General features: G+C 37.1%; 1 protein-coding gene across 1 annotated transcript; it reads right to left on the minus strand.

Moving 5' to 3' along the window:
- On the minus strand, nt 1-21,330 carry LOC126473241 (protein lifeguard 4-like). Its single transcript, XM_050100159.1, has 7 exons — nt 21,180-21,330; nt 20,857-20,986; nt 10,303-10,411; nt 9,762-9,867; nt 6,503-6,654; nt 968-1,100; nt 1-864 (listed from the first exon to the last, which is right to left on the minus strand). The coding sequence occupies exons 2-7, from the start codon at nt 20,975-20,977 to the stop codon at nt 745-747; spliced, it is 741 nt and encodes a 246-aa protein (XP_049956116.1). The 5' UTR covers nt 20,978-20,986; nt 21,180-21,330; the 3' UTR covers nt 1-744.
- Nucleotides 21,331-22,414: the final 1,084 nt, after the last annotated feature.

The raw sequence follows: 22,414 nt of genomic DNA on the forward strand, positions 1-22,414 counted from the left end.
TTAAACATTTAAAAATAAATTTATTTCACACTTTGTACATTAATACTGCTATTAACAGACAATAAAATATCTAATTCACACTGTGCACCAAGATATTTTCTGTTATCACAAACGATGTATTTAAAACCCATTTTAGAATCGTAGTCTATCAGGCACAAAGGCACTGTTTTAATGTATGAACAACCACCCTTCATATCTATCTCAGATACCATTCAAAGTGCTTGAAGTATATTTCATCAAATATATTCTAACAATACATGTGTTGGAAATAATTAAATATGTGAAGAAGAGAGTAACATGACAAATATTTGTATTATGAAATTAGAGCAATCCTTGCAGAAAATTCCCTAGAAGTGTCAACAACAAAAGATCACACTAGTCACAATTCCCTTTTTAATTTTCCTTTTTTTGTGTGATTATGTAGATCAAAGATTATTTAGCTTATGTTTGGATAGCATTCAAGATTTCTTTATAACAGTGGAATGCTTACCTACTTCATATTCTGAAACACTTAAATTTCTCTCAACTTCCCATCACACTTCCAAATTCCATATACGCATGTGCTTGAAACATGAGATTTATTTGTTAAAATTTTTGTGTAAGTGAAATAGCTTCTTTTATCTCAAGGTACGAGAATAAAAAAATTATTTTCCACCACAAAAATTTCATTTGCTGAATGGCATGGCTCAGCAAATACTGTTTCTTGTCAAAATCATGGAAAAAGAGCAACCGTTAACAAGTAACTCAATGTCTCCTTGCTGCCTCCAGGAGTCTTAAAATATACAAAAACAGATTAATAATATCAAGATAAAGATTTATTGTGGCCAATATATACTCTTCAGCAGACAGTTTCTCCATCAGCATCTGCAACATAAAATGCATCAAATAGCAGGTACATTACCTTCCCAAAATGCCAAGTTCAAATCAAACCACACAATTACCATATAGGAATGCAAATTTTATTTACCTGTGTATCATAAATGATGAAAAGTGAGAAGAGGAAGGCTCCACCAGCAGACAAAAGAAGCTCAAGAGCTGTGCTACCAATAAATATTTGTAGGAGACCTCCAACCATTAAAACACACAGTCCAGCAAATAACCTGTAAATTGAGAATGTTATATCTTACTCATTTAGCAAGGATGGTATGTTTCTCCCAATTTCAAGTCATACAAACTTATTTGTAACATCATTTAAATGTTTATGTTCATATTGCTATGTAGTTTTTTTATCTGTGTTGAATGAAGTAAAGGCAGTATTAAAAAAATAAACAAATAAAAAAGCTTAGGGTAGTGATTATGATATTCTCAACACACACAGATGGAGACAGTTGTTGATTGCCACATAAACAAGACGTAAATCAGCTACCTTTTGGAGGAATCCTCTCATGAGCTATAGAAAAACACACACATACACACACACACACACACACACACACACACACACACACATTCCACCAGGTCTTTTCATTACTACATTTATACTATTACACAGAGCATTGTGTGTCTGAGGTACAGTCATGATTATGATGCAGAACCATTTCTTCTTCTTCTTCTTCTTCTTCTTCTTCCTCCTCAGTCTTTGTCCTGGGATGCAGAGGTTCACCCATTTGGCTCTCTGTTTCCCCTTAGTGCAATCTTGTACATGGGCAGGGTGGAGCCTCCTCTCTTAAGATCTAGGAGAGTATCTGCTCAACAGTGCCTTGGTCTCCCAATAGGTTGTTTGTCATTGTTTTCAAATGACAACTTGTCTTTTGCTATTGTTTATTGATCTGCTCAAAGTACTTGTCCATACCACTTTCCCTCATCTTCTCAGTTTTAGGTGCCACTCGGTACTGCCTGCAGATTTCATCATGGGTCACATAATCACAAAGTTTCATGCCAGATGACCAGTAAAGCATTATGTTTTCCATGAAAGCAAATCTCTGTCTGCTTCTTTTGTGTAAGACAACATTCTACACCGTGCAAGAAAAGTGGACAGATTGCACACCTATCGTTTTCTACCATTTACACCATGCATTGATAACGCAGTTTGTGATTTTTCAAACAAGTGAGCCTTTGGCAGCGATTTTAAGATATTTGTGTTTTGCAGATCTCTGCAGTTGATCTTGATTGTGTCTATATTTTTGCATCTGTTAATGGGTATTCAATCTTCTTTATAGTGGTGCAATGCCAGATCTGACTCTCTAATGCCCTTGCCTTTCCTAAAGCCAAACTGATTGTCATCCAATGCATCCTCAATTTTCTTTTCCATTTTTCTGTACATTATTGTTGTCAGCAACTTGGATGCATGAGCTGTTAATCGGATCGTGTGATGATTCTCACACTTCTCAGCCCTTGCAATTGTCAGAATTGCGGGGATTATGTTTTCTGAAAGTTTGACAGTATATTGCCAGTCACACACATTCTACACACAAACTTTTTGCCACTTCCACCAACGATTTTAGAAATTCAGACGGAATGTTACATAACCCTTCCACCTTATTCAATCTTAATTCTTCCAAAGCTCTTTTAAATTCCAATTCTAATACTGGATCCTCTATCTCTTCTATATCGACCCCTGTCTCTTTTTTTATCATGTTTTAAGATAGGACTTCCACGCACTCTTTCCACCTACCCACTCTCTCCTCTGCATTTAACAGTGGAATATCCCCATTACACTCTTAATGTCGCCACACTTGTTTTCAATTTCACCGAAGGCTGCACTGGCTTTCATATATGGCGAGTCACTCCTTCCAACAATCATTTCTTTTTCTCTCTCTTCACATTTTTCATGCAGCCATTTTGCCTTAGCTTGCCTGAACGCCCGATTTATTTCATTCCTATCTGACTTGTATTTATGTATTCCTTAATTTCCCTGAACATTTTTTTACTTCCTTCTTTCATCCATCAACTGAAGCATTTCTTCTGTTATCCATGGTTTCTTCTCAGTTACCTTCCTTGTTCCTATGATTTCCTTTCCAAATTCTGTGGTTACCATTTTTAGAGATGTCCATTCCTCTTCAATTGAACTGCCTCCTGAGCTATTCCTTATCACAGTATCTATGGCCTTAGAGAACTCTTTATTCCTTAGTGCTTCTGTATCCCACTTCTTTGCACACTGATTCTTCCTGACTAGCCTCTTAAACTTCAGCCTATTGTTCATCACTACTAAATTGTTATCTGAGTCTATATCTGTTCGTGGGTATGCTTTACAATCCAGTATTTGATTTTGGAATCTCTGCCTGACTATGATGTAATCTAACTGAAGTCTTTCCATATCTTCTGGCCTTTTCCTAGTATACCTCCATCTCTTGTGATTCTTGATCAGACTATTCACTATTACTAGCCAAAATTTATTGCGGAACTCAATTAGTCTTTCTCCTCTATTATTCCTAGTACCAATCCCATATTGGCCTGTAACCCTTTCTTCTACTCCTTCCCTTACAAACACATTCCAGTTCGCCATGACTATTAAGAATTTCATCTCCCTCTGTGCAGTGAATCGCCGATTCAGTATCCACATATATTTTCTCTCTCTCTCTTCATCTTCAACGTGTGACATCGGGATGTATACCTAAACTACCATTGTCGGTGTTGGTTTGCTGTTGATAACAACCCTACCACTGAACTATTCACAGTAACTCACTCTCTGCCTTACCTTCCCATTCATAATGAAACCTACCCCCCACTAAACAATTTTCTGCTAGATTGAGCCTTAACATTTCTCTTCTCACATTTTCTAGGTTCCCTACCACGTTCAAACTTCTGCCATTCCATGCCCTGACTTGTCGAACGTTATTCCTTTGTTGGTTATTCAAACAGTGTTCCTTTGTTGGTAATTCAATCTTTTTCTCATGTTCTCCTTTGGCAGTACCCTCCCGGAGATCTGAATGTGGGACTAGTTTCATTTTTACTATCAAGCTGATATTCTCCCGTAACTCTTTTTCCTATTCTCTTCCCTGTTACCACATTCCAATCGCCACTGATTATTAGATAATCGGCTCCTTTTAAAAACTGAATTATCCCGTCAGTATCCTCGTATTTGAGGGACAGTTAAATGAAAGTGAGACAGACAGAAAAAAAGTAAGCATACTGTTTACTATTTCAAAAGTAATTGGCATAATTGCTAATACATTTATCCCACCGTGAAACAAGATGGTCAATGCCTTCATGGAAAAAAAGCTTGCGGATGCCTACGGAACCACGATAGTATCCTTGGCCATAAACATCTTTCTTCAGGGTACCAAAAATATGGAAATCAGATGCGGAGGGATTGAGACTGTATAGATGATGTGCAAGGGCTTCTCAGCGAAACTTCTGCAGTGTACTCAGAAAAACCTCGGTAATGTGGGCACTGACCACCTTGTCTCACAGTAGGATAAATGCATTAACAGTTACAGTGATTACCTTTGAAATAACAAACAATTTACTTGTTTTTTCCCATTTGTCTCATTTTCATTTAATTTTCCCTTGTATTTCCTTTACATCATTTTCTGCATATTGTTGTTGACATTTGTTTGCTGTCAGTTCTGCGGTAACCAACACTAGACTAAACTGTTCAGAGTAACTCACTCTTTGCCGTGTTTTTCTAATTGTAACAAATCCTACTCCCACTGTACCATTTTCTGTTGCTGTTGAAGTTATCCTATATTTGTCTGAACAGAAATCCTTATCTTCCTTCCATTTCACTTCAGTAACTCTCATTAAACATAAACTGAGCCTTTGCTTTTTCTGTTTCAAATTTTCTGGCTTCCTTATTCTGACATACAGCACCCTGACCCTTGGTATGTTACCCTTTAATTAGTTATTCAATTTTTCTTCTTCTTAAGTTTAGGTTCCCCTTGGCAGTCTCCTTCAGAAGATTCATATGGGAAACTAATTTGGAATCATCTACCAATAGAGAGATAATCACGACGCTTTTTCAATTACAGGCCACATGTCCTAGGGATAGATATTCCGTGTCTTTATGCAGTGGTTTCCACTGCCTTCTGCATCCTCACACTGTTGAGCATTGTTGATTCTTCTGAGTTTTAGGGGCATTTTCCCATCACAAGGACAATAGGTTTTACAGAGACTTTGTCTGCCCCTCCATCCTCTTCTTTTGGACAACGCCTTTGGCAGATCAAGTGTGGCGTCTTATACTGCTATGGTTTTGAGTGAATAATTCTCTGGTCATTTGATTTTTTTGTGTGGTACCACTGGTTGGCTCTCACGGTCCTTTGTTCAACCCAGCATAATTTCTTCTTCTCTTGGTATACCTAAGCACTGTGGTCCACACATGTTCCACTGGAACTACCGAATTACTTTGACATGCAATATTAAAAATTTTGTGCTATTTGGCCTGCAATGAACACATACAAAAATGTGAGAATAACAGTCAACACTCAGTCAATGTTATCTTATATGGTAATTGAAGAAAATGACATTACATTGATCTTCCTGTGTTACTAGTCTTTAGTCATTTATCATCTTCACAGTGTGGGTGATCTTTATAAACCAAAAATTAATTCTGCCACACCTCCATTTATTCTGTTAAGTGCAGTCTGTTGCCTATTTTATTTACAGATGATGCAGAGAGAACATTTTAGCCTCTTACAAGTAGCAAGTACTAATGTAAAAGGTTATGTTTCTCTTGTATGTACAACTGTAAGATCTTCATAATATTTAGTGATGACAACTGAGTCAACCAAGCAAGTTTGTAACTGATTTTCTACATATTTTTTATTGATCTCAATGTATGCAGTAAGTCAGTCATGGCCCATTTATATTATTTTAGTATGAAAATGTATGTCAAGGTATTATAGTATGAACCGCTACTATTGTCCACTGTCATGTGGACATAAAACTCTTTTCTCTGTGGTTTTGAAGGTAGTTATTCCGATTTATAAGGAAAGACCATAGTGCAGGTGATTCTGTACCAACATATCATTGCTTGTTTCTTTTACTGTCAATTCACTTTTATAACTCTTACTTAAAAGTGCCATCTTGCAGCACAGAGGGACAAATGCTGTTATGCTAATAGAATGTTGAACTTGGAAATTAGTAATAATCTATTAATGTAATAATGCTTGAAACATCCCCACTCCTGACAGCCTCAAAGAGCTGTATCTGTGAAACGACTGAGTGAAGAATGTGTATTTAAAAAAAAAAAAATTGGAAAAGAGCGTTTGGCGTCACTGGCCGGGAGGCCCCTTGCGGGGCAGGTCCGGCCACCTTGGTGCAGGTCTTATTACATTCAACGCCACATTGGGTGACCTGTGTGCCGGATGGGGATGAAATAATGATGAAGACAACACAACACCCAGTCCCTGAGCAGAGAAAATCTCCGACCCTGCCGGGAATTGAACCCGGGCCCATAGGATGGCAATCCGTTATGCTGACCAGTCAGCTATCGGGGCGGACAAGAATGTGTGTACTTATGATATTTCTCCTTCGGAGTGGACCACACAATCACCTCTTGACATATGTTCATTTCTTTCTTAAACATATGGTATATTTGGATACGGTGTTGCTAAGCACTTACCCAAGGCCCAAGAATGAGAAATCCTTCTTTGTTTGGAATGTGAAAACTGTAAGTCCTGCCACAACAGCTAAGGTGATCACAAAAGCCTGCAGGACGACTGCCTGCTCGAAGTACGTCAGCACTACACCAATTGTGTAGGCTTGTACAACTGTCTGAAAAAAAAAAAAAGAAAGGATGCAATAACAAACTCTTCTGGGTAAAAACAATTGATAAAATGATTTACTGAAGTCTGCAAACGAAATATGATGATAATTGTTCTGTAAGATTTTTAGCACCAAATACAGGTACTACCTGACAAGTACATAACAGTTATAATGGAGGTACAATACTGGTACACAAAGTAATTAAAGAGTGTTTTAAGTGAATGAAATGGAAATATACAAATGAACAAGAGAAATTAACTTGCAAAAAAAGTTAATTAAACATATAGCAGGTTTGACAGAGAAGAAAATGTATGTTTGTAACAGGAACACACATTATCGTAAGTGTATGCATTAATATTTTATCTATGTGAAAACAATTCAGCACTGACCACATTTAGTTGATGCTAAACTCAGAATTTCAACCAACTTGATGAAATATTCTTATTCCTATCTAACGCATTCTTCTACTGCTAATCTTTCAAGTCTGCTAAGTGCTATCCCCATCATTTGTCTGCAGACAAGTTATGCCAGTCCCCAATGTTTGTTTACTGGTATTAAAAGGAAAAGATCATAAAATTTTGTGTACTGATGTTGATAACATAAAATGAAGGTTTCAGATTAATATGAAAGGATGAATTTCAAAATTTAAATATTTATATCTGTATCATTATGTATTAAATGAAAAACTAGTCATTCAACACTTGAAAACTCCACAAAGTAGTAGAGAAAATGATAAAAGACAAACAAATGAAAGGAACGATAAGAGGGGGTATAATAAAAGGGATGTATAAGATATGTAACAACAGAAACAAATACAAATGGATCAAAATATGAGCCCAGGAAAATGAGACTGATGGAGTGACAAGAGTGAGAACATGGAAACATGCTGCAGTTAGCACAGGGGAAGCAGGAAACCAAGTAGAGAAATTGCACGACCAGGTACAGGGAAAGGGGCAGGGTACAAGTAAAACTCAATACTGAGCAGCATATTTAGTTACAGGATTCTCAAATTTGGTCTAGGTCAAACACGAAAATTTAATAAAACTGATACTGCATTTTTTTAAAGAATAGCATTCTCCTTTTTTTGACTTTTTTATGCAAATAGTTTCCATGATGGATGTATTTGTATTTGCCACTGACACTTTTCTTGACCTTTCTTTCCAATATGCAGATTTATTCCTGCATTCACTCACCTCAGGAGCCTTCTGAACCACTAACCCCCTACCTTTTTGATGGCTTACATCTAGTCACTTCATGGAACATTCTAACATGTCCATCTGTCCACCCTCCTGTCATTGCAGCATTTACTGTCAGATAAGCAGATAGCTTCATTCTACTTCATTGTGACTGCTCACATCTTAGCAGCTCACCTTCAAACTGAATAACAGCCTATCTTCATTTTTCCACTCTGAATTTCTAAAAACTTGTTTCAATGTAGATCCTCAACACAAGGTAAATAAAGTTTCTGCAACTCTATAATTTCATTTCCAGTGATCTGTGTTATCTGCTTTTTGAGAAATAGTTCTGATCCTTATTAAGAGGCGGAGCATTAATTTTTCATATTCTTATCTCGCATAGTTTTATGAAACTGGGAACTTAAAACCTACAAAACAAGTGAGCTTTTGCCGACACACTGAAGACGAAGACAAATCAAACAATTTTCTGAACCACCCACTATACTGCAATAATTTAGAGTGTGTTATTTGGGTACACAGATACTTTTAAGTCTTCAAGTTCTGCGCATCACTATGCCGCGAGACTGACAGTACTTTCTACAAAAAAATATTAAGGTTTCCATATCCGGTGTGTGTGTGTGTGTGTGTGTGTGTGTGTGGAGAGGGGGGAGGGGGGGGGGGAGAGGGTGCAAAGATGTTACTTGTGTCTTCAGTAATCCTTATGGGGCTGGTATGTAAGGGAGTAAAGAATAGTTTACATACTCCACTCTTTTTTTTTAAAAAAAGAATTAGAATATTCTATATATGTTTTCATTAGATACAGACATTACTTTTCAAGTGTGGCCAATAACCTAGAATAACATTCATGACATTTCTAGGCTTAAAAACACAGTCTCATATTACAGGTGTATTTCAAAATTGTTCATGACACAATGACAAATGTAAAACCTACAGACAAAGAGCAACTTTTCGCAGCTGCGAAACATTTCTAACAAAACCTATGAATAATTTGCTGATGTGCATCATTTCAAAAACACTTCATACCCACCACCCCAATTGCTCATTTAAATCTCACTTTTACTTGTAAATATCCCTCACATTGTAAGGTGTAATTTTTATTATATATGGATTCTTCCATTACTTCTCGGTAGAACAATTTCATATACAACATTGAAAAACAAGTACTATGATTTTTGTGTATTTCGAACTAGTTTTTGGTTTATTAGGCCTTCATCAGGAAACAACCGTTTGCTGCACGGCATAAGTTAATAGTGATCAGTTAGATAGTTCTCAACCAATGTCATGACCTCACAAACTATGGCATTGTAACAATGTAACCTGTAATATTGTAAGACTATGTATTTTAATTAGTCTGTATAATAATATCCATTGCCAAAATTTTAGTTTACAATGTTAAAAAATATGTTTGTTGCACAACATAAATGAAGAGTGATCAGTTTAACAGTTTTTCAGCCAATGTCAAGACCTCACAAAATTTAGCATTATAGCCATTTAACCCGTAATATTGGGCAGTTTAATTATTTATTGTACTTAAAATTGTCCACTGTGTAAAGTATAATTTAGCGTTAAGAAACAAGTCTGATGCACAATACAATACAAGTGACTGTATCTTTGCTTATAATGTTTGGTTACCTAAGAACTACGGTCCTTTCCGACACCAGTCAGTTGTTCCCCAATGATGGTCTAATAAGCCAAAAACTAGTTTGAAATAAACAAAAATTAATAGAACAAAAATAGTTTACTTCTTATTCAACTTTAAAACTTATTTTATTTACAATATTATATTACCAAAAAATGCAATGACAATTTGCAACAATGCAACAAGTGTTAAATATTGTACATAAATTCCACATACCTTACAGAAACTGAGCTACATTCACATAAATGGAAGTACATTAGAATTTGGAAGATTTTACTTACAAAGCAGCCTAGTAATATGAAGTTTGTTGGCGTTTCTCTCTTCTTGATATGTAAAGCCACAAGGATTACAAGGCTTAGAATAAAGGCAATTGATAACAGCCAGTCACTGTGAAAAAAGGAACCATATATATAAGTAAATTCTTAAATTTTGTTTGAATATATGTTTGCCTATGAAATAATAACCTAAATAGTTTTATCAGATGTTTAATGTGTGTTAAAAATGAAAAACACTTTACTATTTGGCCTTGAAGCCAATGTTTTAAACACTATGGTCCATTAACAAAAGAGCAGTATGGTAACATTAGGCAGTTTGTGAATGTGAATTTCTGAACAGTTGTGTTGCTTAATGACAAAATGACAACTATATCCAGTGTTATCAGGTACATGATATTTTTTTATGTTATCAGGTACATGATATTTTTTAATCTTTGATTATATACCACAGATTTTCATTTATCATATGTTATTCTGGTTTTCTTATTTCACTACAGAACATTAATACAGTTACAAACTGAGTAAAAGAGATTATTCAGTTACTCACTTATTGTGAACAGCTGCACGAACTGGCGGACTTGTCATACAAACAGTTGCAACAACAACAGTGATCAACAACTGGCCTGTGAGTAACCCATAGACTTTGCGCAGGAAGCCTGTAAAGAAATTACGGTTCAGTACAACGTGATAAGTGACTGGCTGTTTCAGTGATGGACTAAACACTGAGAAACTGTTTTAGAATCATGACCGCCCAAGTCTTTACACCGCAGACATTGAAATTACCCCTTAATATCTTCCACCGCACAAATTACAGGTAAGAACAAGAAATCAACATTGTTTTTAAACATAAGACTATGAATACGAATTCAGGCTCCCAGTACAGCAAGTCATATCCTGTTTACATTATCTATTAGTCTAATGGTAATAAAATGGATTTGTTTCCTTGCCAGGTGAGTGTGTAGGTAAAAATATGGCTCATGAGGGACAATTTTTTTATCTAGTCTGAAAACATTAAGGTAGAAGAGAGTATGGCATCTATTAGAATAATGGCTAGGTTTACATTTGAAACTTTCCTAGATTCAAAGCATGAATCACTGTATGCACCCTAAAAAGCACCTCTAATTGAAAATTCCTGCATAATGGAAGGCACAAAGAATTTCAACATTCTATGTCTACCTGCGAGGGTAAGTCAATCATTATCCGCAAAGTAGTTATAAAATTTTATTGTAATCAAATAGGGAACTTACAAGAACATCATTTTTCAACATAGTCTCCTAGTGTTTCAACACACTTGGTCCATTGTCGTACAAGCTTCCTGATGCCCTCATAAAAGAAGGTTCTCAGTTGAGCTGCATGCCAGGAATGCACCGCTTCTTTCACTGCTTCGTCCGAGGCAAATCGACGGCCCCTTAATGCCTGTTTGAGTGGACCAAACAAGTGATAGTCAGAATGGGCAAGATCGGGATTATATAGAGGATGATACAGTACTTCAAATTTGAGTTTCTGGAGCGTTTCAACAGTGTGGGCAGAAGTATGCGGACAGGCATTGTCATGCAACAATGAAACACCTTTTGACAGCAATCCTTGGCATGTGCTTTGAATTGCAGGCTTTATCCTGGCAGTAAGCATCTCACAGTGATGTACACTGTTTATCGTTGTGCCCCTTTCCCCATAATGTTCCAGTACTGGACCTTGTGCATCCTAAAAAACCATAAGCATCAGTTTTCCTGCAGACCGGTTGGGTCTTAAACTTTTTCTTGCACGGCGAATTTGGATGTTTATACTCTGCCATTTACTCTCTGGCTCGTAATGATGGATCCATGTTCTGTCACCAGTAATAATCCTGTCTAAGAAATTACCCCCTTCGTTACCATAGCAATCCAAATGTTTTTTGCAGATGTCCAAGTGTGTTTGTTTATGCAACTGTGCGAGTTGTTTTGGGACCCATCTTGCACAAATTTTATCAACCCCAAGTCTGTCTGGATGATTTTGTAGGCAGAACCATGACTAATTTGCAGACGATGCGCCACCTTGTTAATAGTTAATTGTCTGTCAAATAGAATCATTTCATGTGGACGATCAAGGTTTTTTCATTTGTGGAGGTAAATGGTCATCCGGGTCCTTCATCGTGCGTAACACTTGTGCGACCATTTTGGAATTTTTCAATCCATTTGTAGACACTCTGTTGTGGCAAAACACTGTTCCCATACTGTATCGAAAGCCTTCGATGAATTTTGGCCCCTGATATGCCTTCTGACCACAAAAAACGGATTACTGAACATTGCTCTTCTTTGGTGCAAATCGACAGTGGAGCAACCGTGAATAACAGCACGGCAGCGATAATGAAACCAACCTAGCAACTTGAAGATTGCAAAGATATAACAACAAATAAAAGCATGTGTCACCAACCTAAGATGACAGTACTACCATAATAAACAAAAATATAACCAAACTGTGGACGATAACTGACTTACCCTCATACATTACAAAATGCAAAATACAAACTTTTCTCAATGTGTAACAAATATTGCCAACTGAATAACACACCACACAAGGTGGTGCAGTGATTGATGCACTAGGCTCTCATTTGGGAGGAATGGGGTTCAACATCGTCATTTATCCACAGTTAAGTTTCCTCTGTTTCCCTTAATAATATAAGGCAAATGCACAGATAATTGCTCTGAAAAGTCTATGTCTGACTCTTTCCCACCTCTGCCCAATCTGAGTTTGTGGCCCTTTTAATTAACAGAACATTAAACCTAACCCTTTTCTTTTCCCTTTACTTCTCAGTAATACTTTCATGCGAAATTATTGAAAAATAATTATTTATGAAGCAAGTAGACTTTGCTTTTACTTAGTACAGCTTTCCTCAACCTGAAAGTTGTTTTAACAACACAGTGCTTTACCAAGCATGCTCCGAATGTCCTTGCCTTACAATTCAAAGTGGATTCTGAGGCATACTGCTCCTTCATATTAACAAACCATCACCAGAAGCTAAAGAAGTGATAACTGACAAAAAAAAAATTGTACGATAAATGGAAGATTGTACCTCAATCCGACATATCCACATCCACCGCCGAACCTTACTACTTTATTTTTGAAAAAATTACATGTTGCTAACTAAGAGACAGTGAATTTTAACGTCCAGTATATCTACACGTGATGAATATGCTTTCAGAGAATGGATATACGATTTTTTACATATATTTTTAATGTCAGACTTCCTCGTCAGTGGAGTACTTTGTTACAAGCATTTCAAAGCATGTAAGTTGTATTATTTAAATATATGAAATTGCTTTGAAATGTTCATTGGCATTGGCATTGTGAGATTTGTCTGAAAACAACTATATAGGAAACTGATTCTGACAAAAGTTGGAGGTGTTAAGAAACTATTAATGTATCCACCAATACCTCTCTGTGTCTTTTACCATGTCGTGTTCATATTAGCCTCACCTGTTCAAATAAACTCCACTTGATAGTATGGGGGTTCAGTATTTCAAAGAAAGTCACCTTAGTGTCAGCACTAAGAAAACAGCATAGTGGATTTCAACTCTGCAACACAAACAGATTTTGTAACGCAATTGTGCGTTATAACTGATATTGCCATTAAAAAGAATTGCGTAAAATTCCTGGGTATAACAATATAAGAGACACTTCGAGGGAATGTGCATGTTCACTTTCTAATTGGCAAACTGATTAGAAATATACTTGCAATAAATACACTTGGCAAATAATGCAATGCTACTAACAACTGCTTATTGTAATATGGTATCATCCAGTACAAACTATGAAATAGAAATATGAGGTGCCACAACAAAACAGACCTTCGCAAGCTATTAAAGGTGCAGAAAAAGGCTATTAGAATAATTTGTCATGAAAAACGTAGAGGCTCATATAATGATTTATTTCAGAAAACTGGAATACTAACTATTAGAGAGGGCATGTTGTACGTGGTGGCATGCTCTAGTGTGGAATGTTTATTTTACTGAATTATTTGTAAGTGTTGTTAGTGATATTGGAAGTCCTTTGACACTGTTTGTGACAATAATATTAGAGGGGTTTGCTGTGGTTTCTTAGTGAGTTATTTTTATGTTGACAGTTACGGACCATGTAGATTCATTTTCAGGTTTGGAGTTATTGGTGTAGTGTGTTGTTTAAGGCTGAAGATTTAATTTTACGTTTCATTTTTTGTTAGTTATGTATGTGAAGACAACAATCAAGAGCAGGTCGCAGCATGTCGCTATGGAGGAAGGCATGTTGAGAACTATTAAATTCCTAAAGTTATTCAGTTTAATTGCCGAGCATATGAAGTGTTACAATCATGGAGAATGCGTGAGACTGACCCAAGTTGCTGCATCTCAAGCCAGGGACCAGTGTATGTGATGATGTCAGTGGGACATGTATGGCATTCTGTCAGGAAGGTTCCCGATTTGAAAGTGTAGGTTTGCTCTTCGAAACAGTGTGGTGATGACATACTAATTTCACTATTTATAGATTGTGTGTTAGCTGACTTTGCTCGGTAAGCATGTTTTTATGTTTATTTTATTATTTTTTAATTGTTGTATGTGTGTTTACGTGCATAATGGGTGGTTCACAGTTACTGAAATTTGTGTTACTGCAATTTTCACGTATGTTATGGTTGTGTTGTTAATTGATGGTAATTACATTGGATTGTGAGAGATAGGTATAATGGCATTTGTTTTACCTAAGATGGTGAGGTTATTTTTTTATATTTATCATATAAGCGAGTTTTGGTTTTTTTTGGTACCATGTGACTGTAAACAGACTGACCGATATTAATACCGCATTTATTTAGTTATATTTTTCGCTCTGTGTATAGGTCTTGCTTCTTGACAGTTTTTAGTACGATGTGTCTTAGAATTTTTGTAGTGGTATCGAACTTTCAAGTTGAGCTACACAGCTCAACTCTGGTTGTTGATACCACATTTTTGTTAGCTCTCATGATTTTTTTGTAGTGCAGTTCCTTTCAGAATTGCTGTATCAGTTTTATGTTATATCACATTTCTGTCATAATTGGGTTTCGTATATTTTACTATTAGAAGTGATTCTGCAGTAGCTGTGTTAGATATTAGTTTGTCCCCACTCAAGATACATACTCTCCTGCAGTACTTCCTCGTCTTCAATATATATTACACTGCTCGCCAATTGCTAAGGAATGGCTGCCACCTGCTATAGAACAATCAGCAATTGCTACTACAGAACATCCGACCAACAATAGTAAAAGGAAATGTAGAGGGCAGGATGTGTCAACTGCAGTGAAGCCTGTGCACGAATGCTCTGTATCCATCTGACATTTCACACAATACAGTGCTTAATGAACACTGTTGTGAACCAATTAGGGTGACATTCTGTGTGGTTTGGCAACATTTCTGCAATACATCATTCGAGTGTTTACAACCGTGGACGAGCAGTTGAATGGCTCAACCTCGGTCAAAATGCCATTATTGTGGCCACGGTAAAGTGTGTGTTCAAAAGCGTCAGCTCTCAATTAAAAAAGGCCACTGATGGTGGAAGTGGTATGTGAAAGCATGCCGGTGGTTGCTGATGGACCAACACACTGCAAGAGGAATGATACTTGGCCCAAGTGGTGGATAGGAACAGACATCTCATTCCTAGGCAGATAGCTACAGATCTTGCTATTGCTACTGGGACACGTCACCCGGAACCATTTTGCAGCAATTAACTCGGGCTGGTTTGTATGCCCGGAGGCTGTAAAATGACTCCCACTTCAATCACACCATCATTAAAAAAAAAAAAAAAACAAGAGTTCATCAGTGAAAGAGTGATGGTCTAGAGTGATGGTCTTCAATAAATATCGCATCACTGTAGTGAGTGATTCTGGCTACCACATAGTGTGGAGGGAGGGGAACACGTTAAACTCCACTGAATCTTTATGAATGTCATCAGTATGGCATTCTGGTGAGAGCAGTCATTATGCAAAATTGACACACACTGCTGCGCATCTTTATGCAAGGCACAGTACAGCACCACTGCAGGGAGATTATTATGGATCATGTCCATCTGTTTAGGAGTGTGGTAGGTCCTGATTTTCTGTTTATGGACAACAATGCCCCCCCACATAGGACTGCTGAGATGTTGGACACATTGGAAAGTTAAAATATTGAACATATGGAATGGTTGGTGTGATGTCAGTCATACGACCACCCCGCCACCTGAGAGATTGATCTGCCGGATGCGATTCTCTCAATAAACAGAACAGAAGAACGGCTGTGTTAGCCAAAGAGTACACAGCCAGTTGCAGTACTTATGCTCACCGTGAGGCGCCGCTAGGCCACTTCATGTGCAGCAGGATAGTAGGGCAGTTGTGCCAGTCTATAGTTCGTAGTCGTGCTCAGTGGTCAGCCAGTGCTGATGTTAGTCATCGTCTGCAGCTCAGTCATTGCTGCCATCAAGTCTTTGTAGCTCCGTTCCAAGTTAAGTCTTCAAATTTACCAGATTCGACATTCAAGATTACGAGAGATTAATTCGTCACTGCAAGATTTGTGACTTGTAAATTGTCATTCTACAGATGCTTGGTCTAGTCGCGGCTTCTGTAATTGTCAAGCAACTGATCATGGACTACAGCAAAGTTAAGTAATAAATACTTTCTTATTTTGTACTCCTGCTAATTAACTGTGTTTTCCTGTTGTAGCTACCCAGCAGCCTTGGCATAGTAGAACCCATGTTTCCACCTCCTTGGCTACCTCATATTTGGCACCTCATGTTGATAGACTCGATTATAGTGAAAGATGGAGAGCCATTAGGTCTGTGTACTCCCCAGATGTAAACTGCAAAGAGCATGCCTCCGACAATCTTCACAGATGTGTTTCTCTATGAATGCCTCCTTCCTGAACCATGCAAGAAGTGAAAACCATGTTGACAGGGGAGTGTGATAGTACCCCCAATGCTTTCATGACAGTTGGGTAGCCAGCATGATTAACTGCTGCAAAATGTGCGTTAGTGCCCGAGGAGGATATCTAACTTTATGCTGGAGTCGGACCTATGTCAAACATGAATGTTATTTATGTCTTCTGCTGCTTTCCCATGAGGTGAAATCTGGACCATTTTTTGTTATAAATGTATCACGTCACGTCTATTACATTCATATTGTGTTTTGTGTCATGCATCATTGCCAGTGATTATTCCTGTCCAATGCTGTCTCTGTTCCTTAGTTACTGTAAACAGCTTTCTTAGCTAGGAGTCTGACAATGGAATAGTTCAGTCTCTACGGAAAAATGCCTTGAAGATTGGGCTTATTATATGGGAACAAATCGTTAGTACTCTATTGGAAACATCATCAAAACCAGATGCACTTTTTATTTTTGAGAGAATAATTAATTTTCTTAATTTCAGAAGGAGTAGCTGGCGATACATTCAAATGACTGAATTTCATGAAGGTTACTCTTTCAACGTACTATTGTGATTTTTCACTTTACCTACTCACTTTCTACTCCATTTAGGAAATGATTATTAAGTATAACTGCTATCTGTGGCTCATCATTTTCAAATAATGATATGAATTTATAATGGAACAAATTAAATTTCGTGTGAGCCTTTGGTTTATCATAAATTTCATCACAGGTTCTCTCTTGTAAACTACTCCTGAAAAACATTTGTACTAGAGTCATTAATTAGTCTAACTGATTTCCACATACTGTTATTTATCCTAACTAAGTATGCATCGTAATCACAGAGAGAATTTGTTACTGGGTAAACAGTTATTTTCACGTCTTGAGCTTCACCACAGACAATATTATCAATTATGGTTCTACTGTCTTTATCCACCCTCTTGGAAAGTTAATTATGGAAATCAAATTGTACGACCTAAATAAGGTTTTCACATCATTTTCCCTATCAGAATCCTTGAGAAAATCTACACTGAAGTCAGCATAGACTTAACTGCTTGCTACTATCTGGCAGACAGCACAGTAAGCAATGAAGATTCCTCATAAAAACTTCAAAATTTCCCCATGGGGATCTATATACAGTTACAAAGTACCATTATGATAACTACTTTGCCAAGTATTTGCCAAGTATTGTTCTTATCGCCTTTCGGGAAAGGATTCAAATACTTGCCTCCCATATATCTGGAAATTCCTTCATCTCCTAAGTAAAAAAGAAATCTTGGGAGGTCGTCTTTCAGATGTCATGATACACTGTAGAGAAGTGTGCTGCAAACAACAATATTGACTTAGAATACGAATTCCAGTTCTCAAATTGAGATAGAGCAATTGAACACTTCACTTCATTATTAGTAGAATCAAGGACCTAACCTACCCTTTGCCAATTTGTTTGCAGCAAGAGAAAGCTCGATCCTAATTGGTGATACTTTTAACTCAGCCAAAACGTTCCATTCATTTTACAGGCATGTATCTTAACAAGCTCTGGAGATTACTATCCTATACCATAGCAGCAAATATACACCACCCAATTTTTCATTAAATTTACCTGATGGTATTCGACACAAATGTGGACTTGGTGGAACTGTTTAAGAGTAATCGTGAACCCTTACCATGATCTCTTTTTGCCCTCTTCAGTTATTTCAATATTTGTTATTTTGGAAACAATGGGTTGCTTTCAGCATTGTCCCAAAGACTGTGAGAAGAGTGTTTGAATATGATGCACTACTTCCCCTTCCTGAATGGTGCTCCAATGTTTGAACACTGGTGTCCACTTAGCCTGTCTAAATAGCTAACTATGCTACATTCTCTCTTCTGCCATTTAGTAATTTACTAAGCAACTGCTTGCAAGTTAGAGGTAAGTGGAAATGTGTAAGTGCCACGCCACATCCAGTACAAATATGCCCATCTACACCAATCTCTTTTCCCAACGAGGATGTTCTTTCTGTGGAGGTAATATCTACAGTACCTGACAAATGGAGTCAGAAATTTTGAAACTGTGATACACACAAACAGAAACACCTTTCCTCTACTAAATGTGACTTCCACTTACATCCTGTTAACTTCCTTTCTCCCAACCTTTTTGTGACTTTTTCCTTCTTATCTCTCCAGCAGGATAGGTAACTTGTACTGGTCTAAGGTGAAGGGCTGAATCATTCTCTCAGGCAGCTTTTGTATTCCAAAGTTTCTATTAAGGTCTTCTAAACACCTACCAGATAAAAATCAGCTTTGCAACCTTTGATGACTTTATTATCATTTTCTCACTCTAATATCTGCATTTGTTTCACTGTAGCTGTCCAAGCAATTGGAAGCATCTGTGTGTTGATGACTGAATAGCACAAAGTTTCCATAAGCTGCAAGTGAAAAAGGAGTTCACTCAAGTAGACTATTCATGGTACAAAGATGCCATCCATGGGATTAATCCTGAACAATTTAGGTTGAAGCACATATACCTGTTTTGGAAATGACATCACTAAACAAAGTGCAAAGTAAACATACTAAAATATGTGACTTTACCAGACACAGTGTGCTATATGACAATTTTTTTGTTGGACAGGGCATTAGGTTGTGCTGTCATCTGTACATGTGTGTATTCAATGGTGCAACTCCAGCTTACAAGAATTCTTGCAATTAAGGTATCTAAACTAATATCATCAGGGTAAGAGTTAGATCACACACCCTTTGCCACCTCTCCCCCCCCCCCTGCCCCCAATGATTCATAGCTCATGTGCATAATATGCACCAAACTACTTGGCAAAGGTTTCTCTATTATCTAATACAAAACTACTAAATTTAACCTGCAGCCATATATATTTATAAAGAAAACTGCATTAAATATGAACTGAGTGTTTACTATGATAGCTTCATAGCAAGATTAGAAATTTCTGAATGAATCCACAAAAACAGGATTCACATGTGGTCGTCCTAATGATATGCGCTTAATGTGGGCTACATTACTGATCAATTTGTTAAAACAACATTTATATCATATAATTATGTTACATCATTTGGATTATTGCATCTACTTTCCTGAAAATTTTTGTGCATTTTTGTGACACATAACATTCCACTATTTTTGCCCTGTGTTGTTCATGGAAGGAATGGGAGAGCTAACTGGAATAAAAGATTGATAATGCTGCCAGGTCTACAAATCAGCACAGTATATTTGACAAACACACACTGGTGAGTGTCCCCTGAGACTTTTGCAATAGCAACAGCTGAATGAAATCCTCATAACTGAATTTGATTTGACACAACGACATATACAACCACAACATTAAAAATAACTGTCAAAATGTTTCGCAATAAACAGGGTTGTGTAAATCAACAGCAACAAAAATGATGCAGGTTGATTACCTCCATCACCCACTTAAGCAACAGTTCTTTGGGGGAGGGGAGGAGGAAAGAATAGAGAAGCTCATTTCTGAGACTACCTTCATGCATAAAGCAATGGCAGAGTTTTTGAGTAGCATGAAATAAATGAGAACACTGATCTCATTATGGGACATTCTACCGAGTCCAAGTTTGACGCCAATATCTGTTACTGATTTGAAAACAGTCTTCAGTTAGTTGCAAACTGTGGTTCGGTCAAGTACCAGTAAACTGGTGCAAACTATTCCAGTAAAAAAAAAAAAAAAACTACAGAAGGCAATGAGAAGCGCCATTTGTCACAATATACGTACAACACAGGTGTCACCAAAACAATTGTGGTACTTAATTGTACAATGATGAAAAACGAAGTATAATAGTTCGTAAAATTATTCTTTACAGCCATTTTACTGCAGCGGGGATAAAAACACCTCATACAATCAACACACAGTAGCTTCATAAAAACGGAAATGAACATTCATTCACTAACCGAATAAATAGTCAACACAGACCTCACTGAAGCAATTTCAGCTAAAGGCTAATTGTCAACAATTTATTTTACAAATGTGTATATAGTTTTATTGAAGTAGTACAAATCGAGATATTGCTTCCTAATTCTTACAAGTGCAGTCATAATTTTAGAATTTACCAGACACTATGACAAACAGAAAAGCAACTCAACCAAATTTTGAAGACAACAAACAAGATTGATTTCCCTCAAACCAAATGAATCTTGCAATAGTTAACGTTTATTTAGCAAATTAGGAGGAGGTGGCGAAGATAGCATTGTAACAAATTGCTGAACTACTTACCCAGTCGAATTTTAAGTCCTGCTTGCTTCACATTATTATTGTAAGCGAAGTCTTCTGTTATAGCTGGTTTACCACCAAATTCCACATCGTCTTGAGCGAACATCAAGGGTATACTTGCCATTTTACTGATCTGTAGACGATAAATCGTTTTCTCAAGACAGCTGGCTTATGTCAGCGAAAGTTGCTATATTTCAGTGCGTTCTTAGGTAATTGCTATTGGGAATATATCTATACAATTATTTTCAGAGCAATGTAAATTGTATATTTTGATTGCATGTATAGGATAGCACCACGTAAACACTTCCACCGGCATTATTACTTACTTTTTTCGCACAGCTATAAACGTCACTCCCAAAACACAATCACCTGATGTCACTAAACTATGTAATAGCCACGAAGATAGTATTCTCGACTGCCACCTTTCGCGGCCAAAGCAGTTACAGAGTTTTATTGCCGACTGTCGTGAAGATAGTAAATCGGGGGACAGATGAAGCTTACACTAGAATTCCTCAAACGGAATACGTCTAATAGTTAAACTGTAGAGTCCTGATGTCCTCAGTAATTATTTGTTAGGCTATATTCACTGTTTATGCAGACCCGCAATATGACAGCGAGTTTATAAGTTGCAGACATTTGGGCTGTAAAGGGGCTGCACACGTTCAATATTTATTGACAATACTAATTTGTCAGATTTTTAATATTTATTGAAGCGAACACACACTATTGATAAAATTGACAAAAACTGCAGTTGACAAAGCGATTGTACAAGGTGAAGATGTCGAACAGCCAAAAGAAAGAGTTTGTTGCAGTTATATTAGCTATAGCTTGTAAGGAACAGAAAACAACGAAAAAGAGGAAATGGGTCCGAGATTGGTTGAAAAAAGAAGCGACTGGTCACATGTTAATTTTCTGACTGACATCAGAATCACGGACCCGAAAGATTTCATAAACTATTTTCCGATGGGTTCCGAATCGTAGACAAGTTATTAACAGCAGGTGAACAAGTAGGGGTAACTCTGTCCATATGTTGTTTAACCAAAGAAAGAGTAGGATTCCAGGTAGAATTTAAGCACAAACCTCCATCTGTATTTATAAAATTAAATGAACAAAAGACAGGACGATTTGACCTGTCTAAGAGAGTCACAGAGTAGCTGAAAAACTCGAACTGACAGGATCCTGAAGGCAAACTTATGCTAACCTTCAAAAAACTACTTTAAAAGTTTCAGGGAAGAGTTTTAAATGAGAAATTTAGTCAGATACATACGAAATTCAGAAAATAAGTTACACATGTCATATCACACTAAGACTATTGCGCAACAAGAGTGGCACATTGTGAGAAGTGAATACATGGCCAGAATGTCCCGAGGACACAATTCTGTTGCAGTACGCATAACAGGTACATCACACTGTGCGAACGAAATAGTGCAGCAACTGGAAATGTGCTCCAAAGTGGAAGTACGTGGGACAGTACTATTCCTGTGGACAGAAAATCCGTATTGCACACAGATTCAACGTGAAATTCTGGTGGTACATGGGCTAACTGTAATGTCACATCTAG

The sequence above is a fragment of the Schistocerca serialis genome, chromosome 4 (assembly GCF_023864345.2).
Source record: "Schistocerca serialis cubense isolate TAMUIC-IGC-003099 chromosome 4, iqSchSeri2.2, whole genome shotgun sequence".
Lineage (NCBI taxonomy): Eukaryota > Metazoa > Arthropoda > Insecta > Orthoptera > Acrididae > Schistocerca > Schistocerca serialis.

What these genes read in the sequence shown, in the direction of transcription:
- LOC126473241 (XM_050100159.1), bottom strand. Translation starts at nt 20,977, where the DNA reads ATGGCAAGTATACCCTTGATGTTCGCTCAAGACGATGTGGAATTTGGT. An exon ending in AGGACTTAAAATTCGACTGG is followed by an intron (nt 10,412 to 20,856) that starts GTAAGTAGTTCA and finishes ATTTCTTTACAG; the next exon opens with GCTTCCTGCGCAAAGTCTAT. An exon ending in CGTGCAGCTGTTCACAATAA is followed by an intron (nt 9,868 to 10,302) that starts GTGAGTAACTGA and finishes CTTTTTTCACAG; the next exon opens with TGACTGGCTGTTATCAATTG.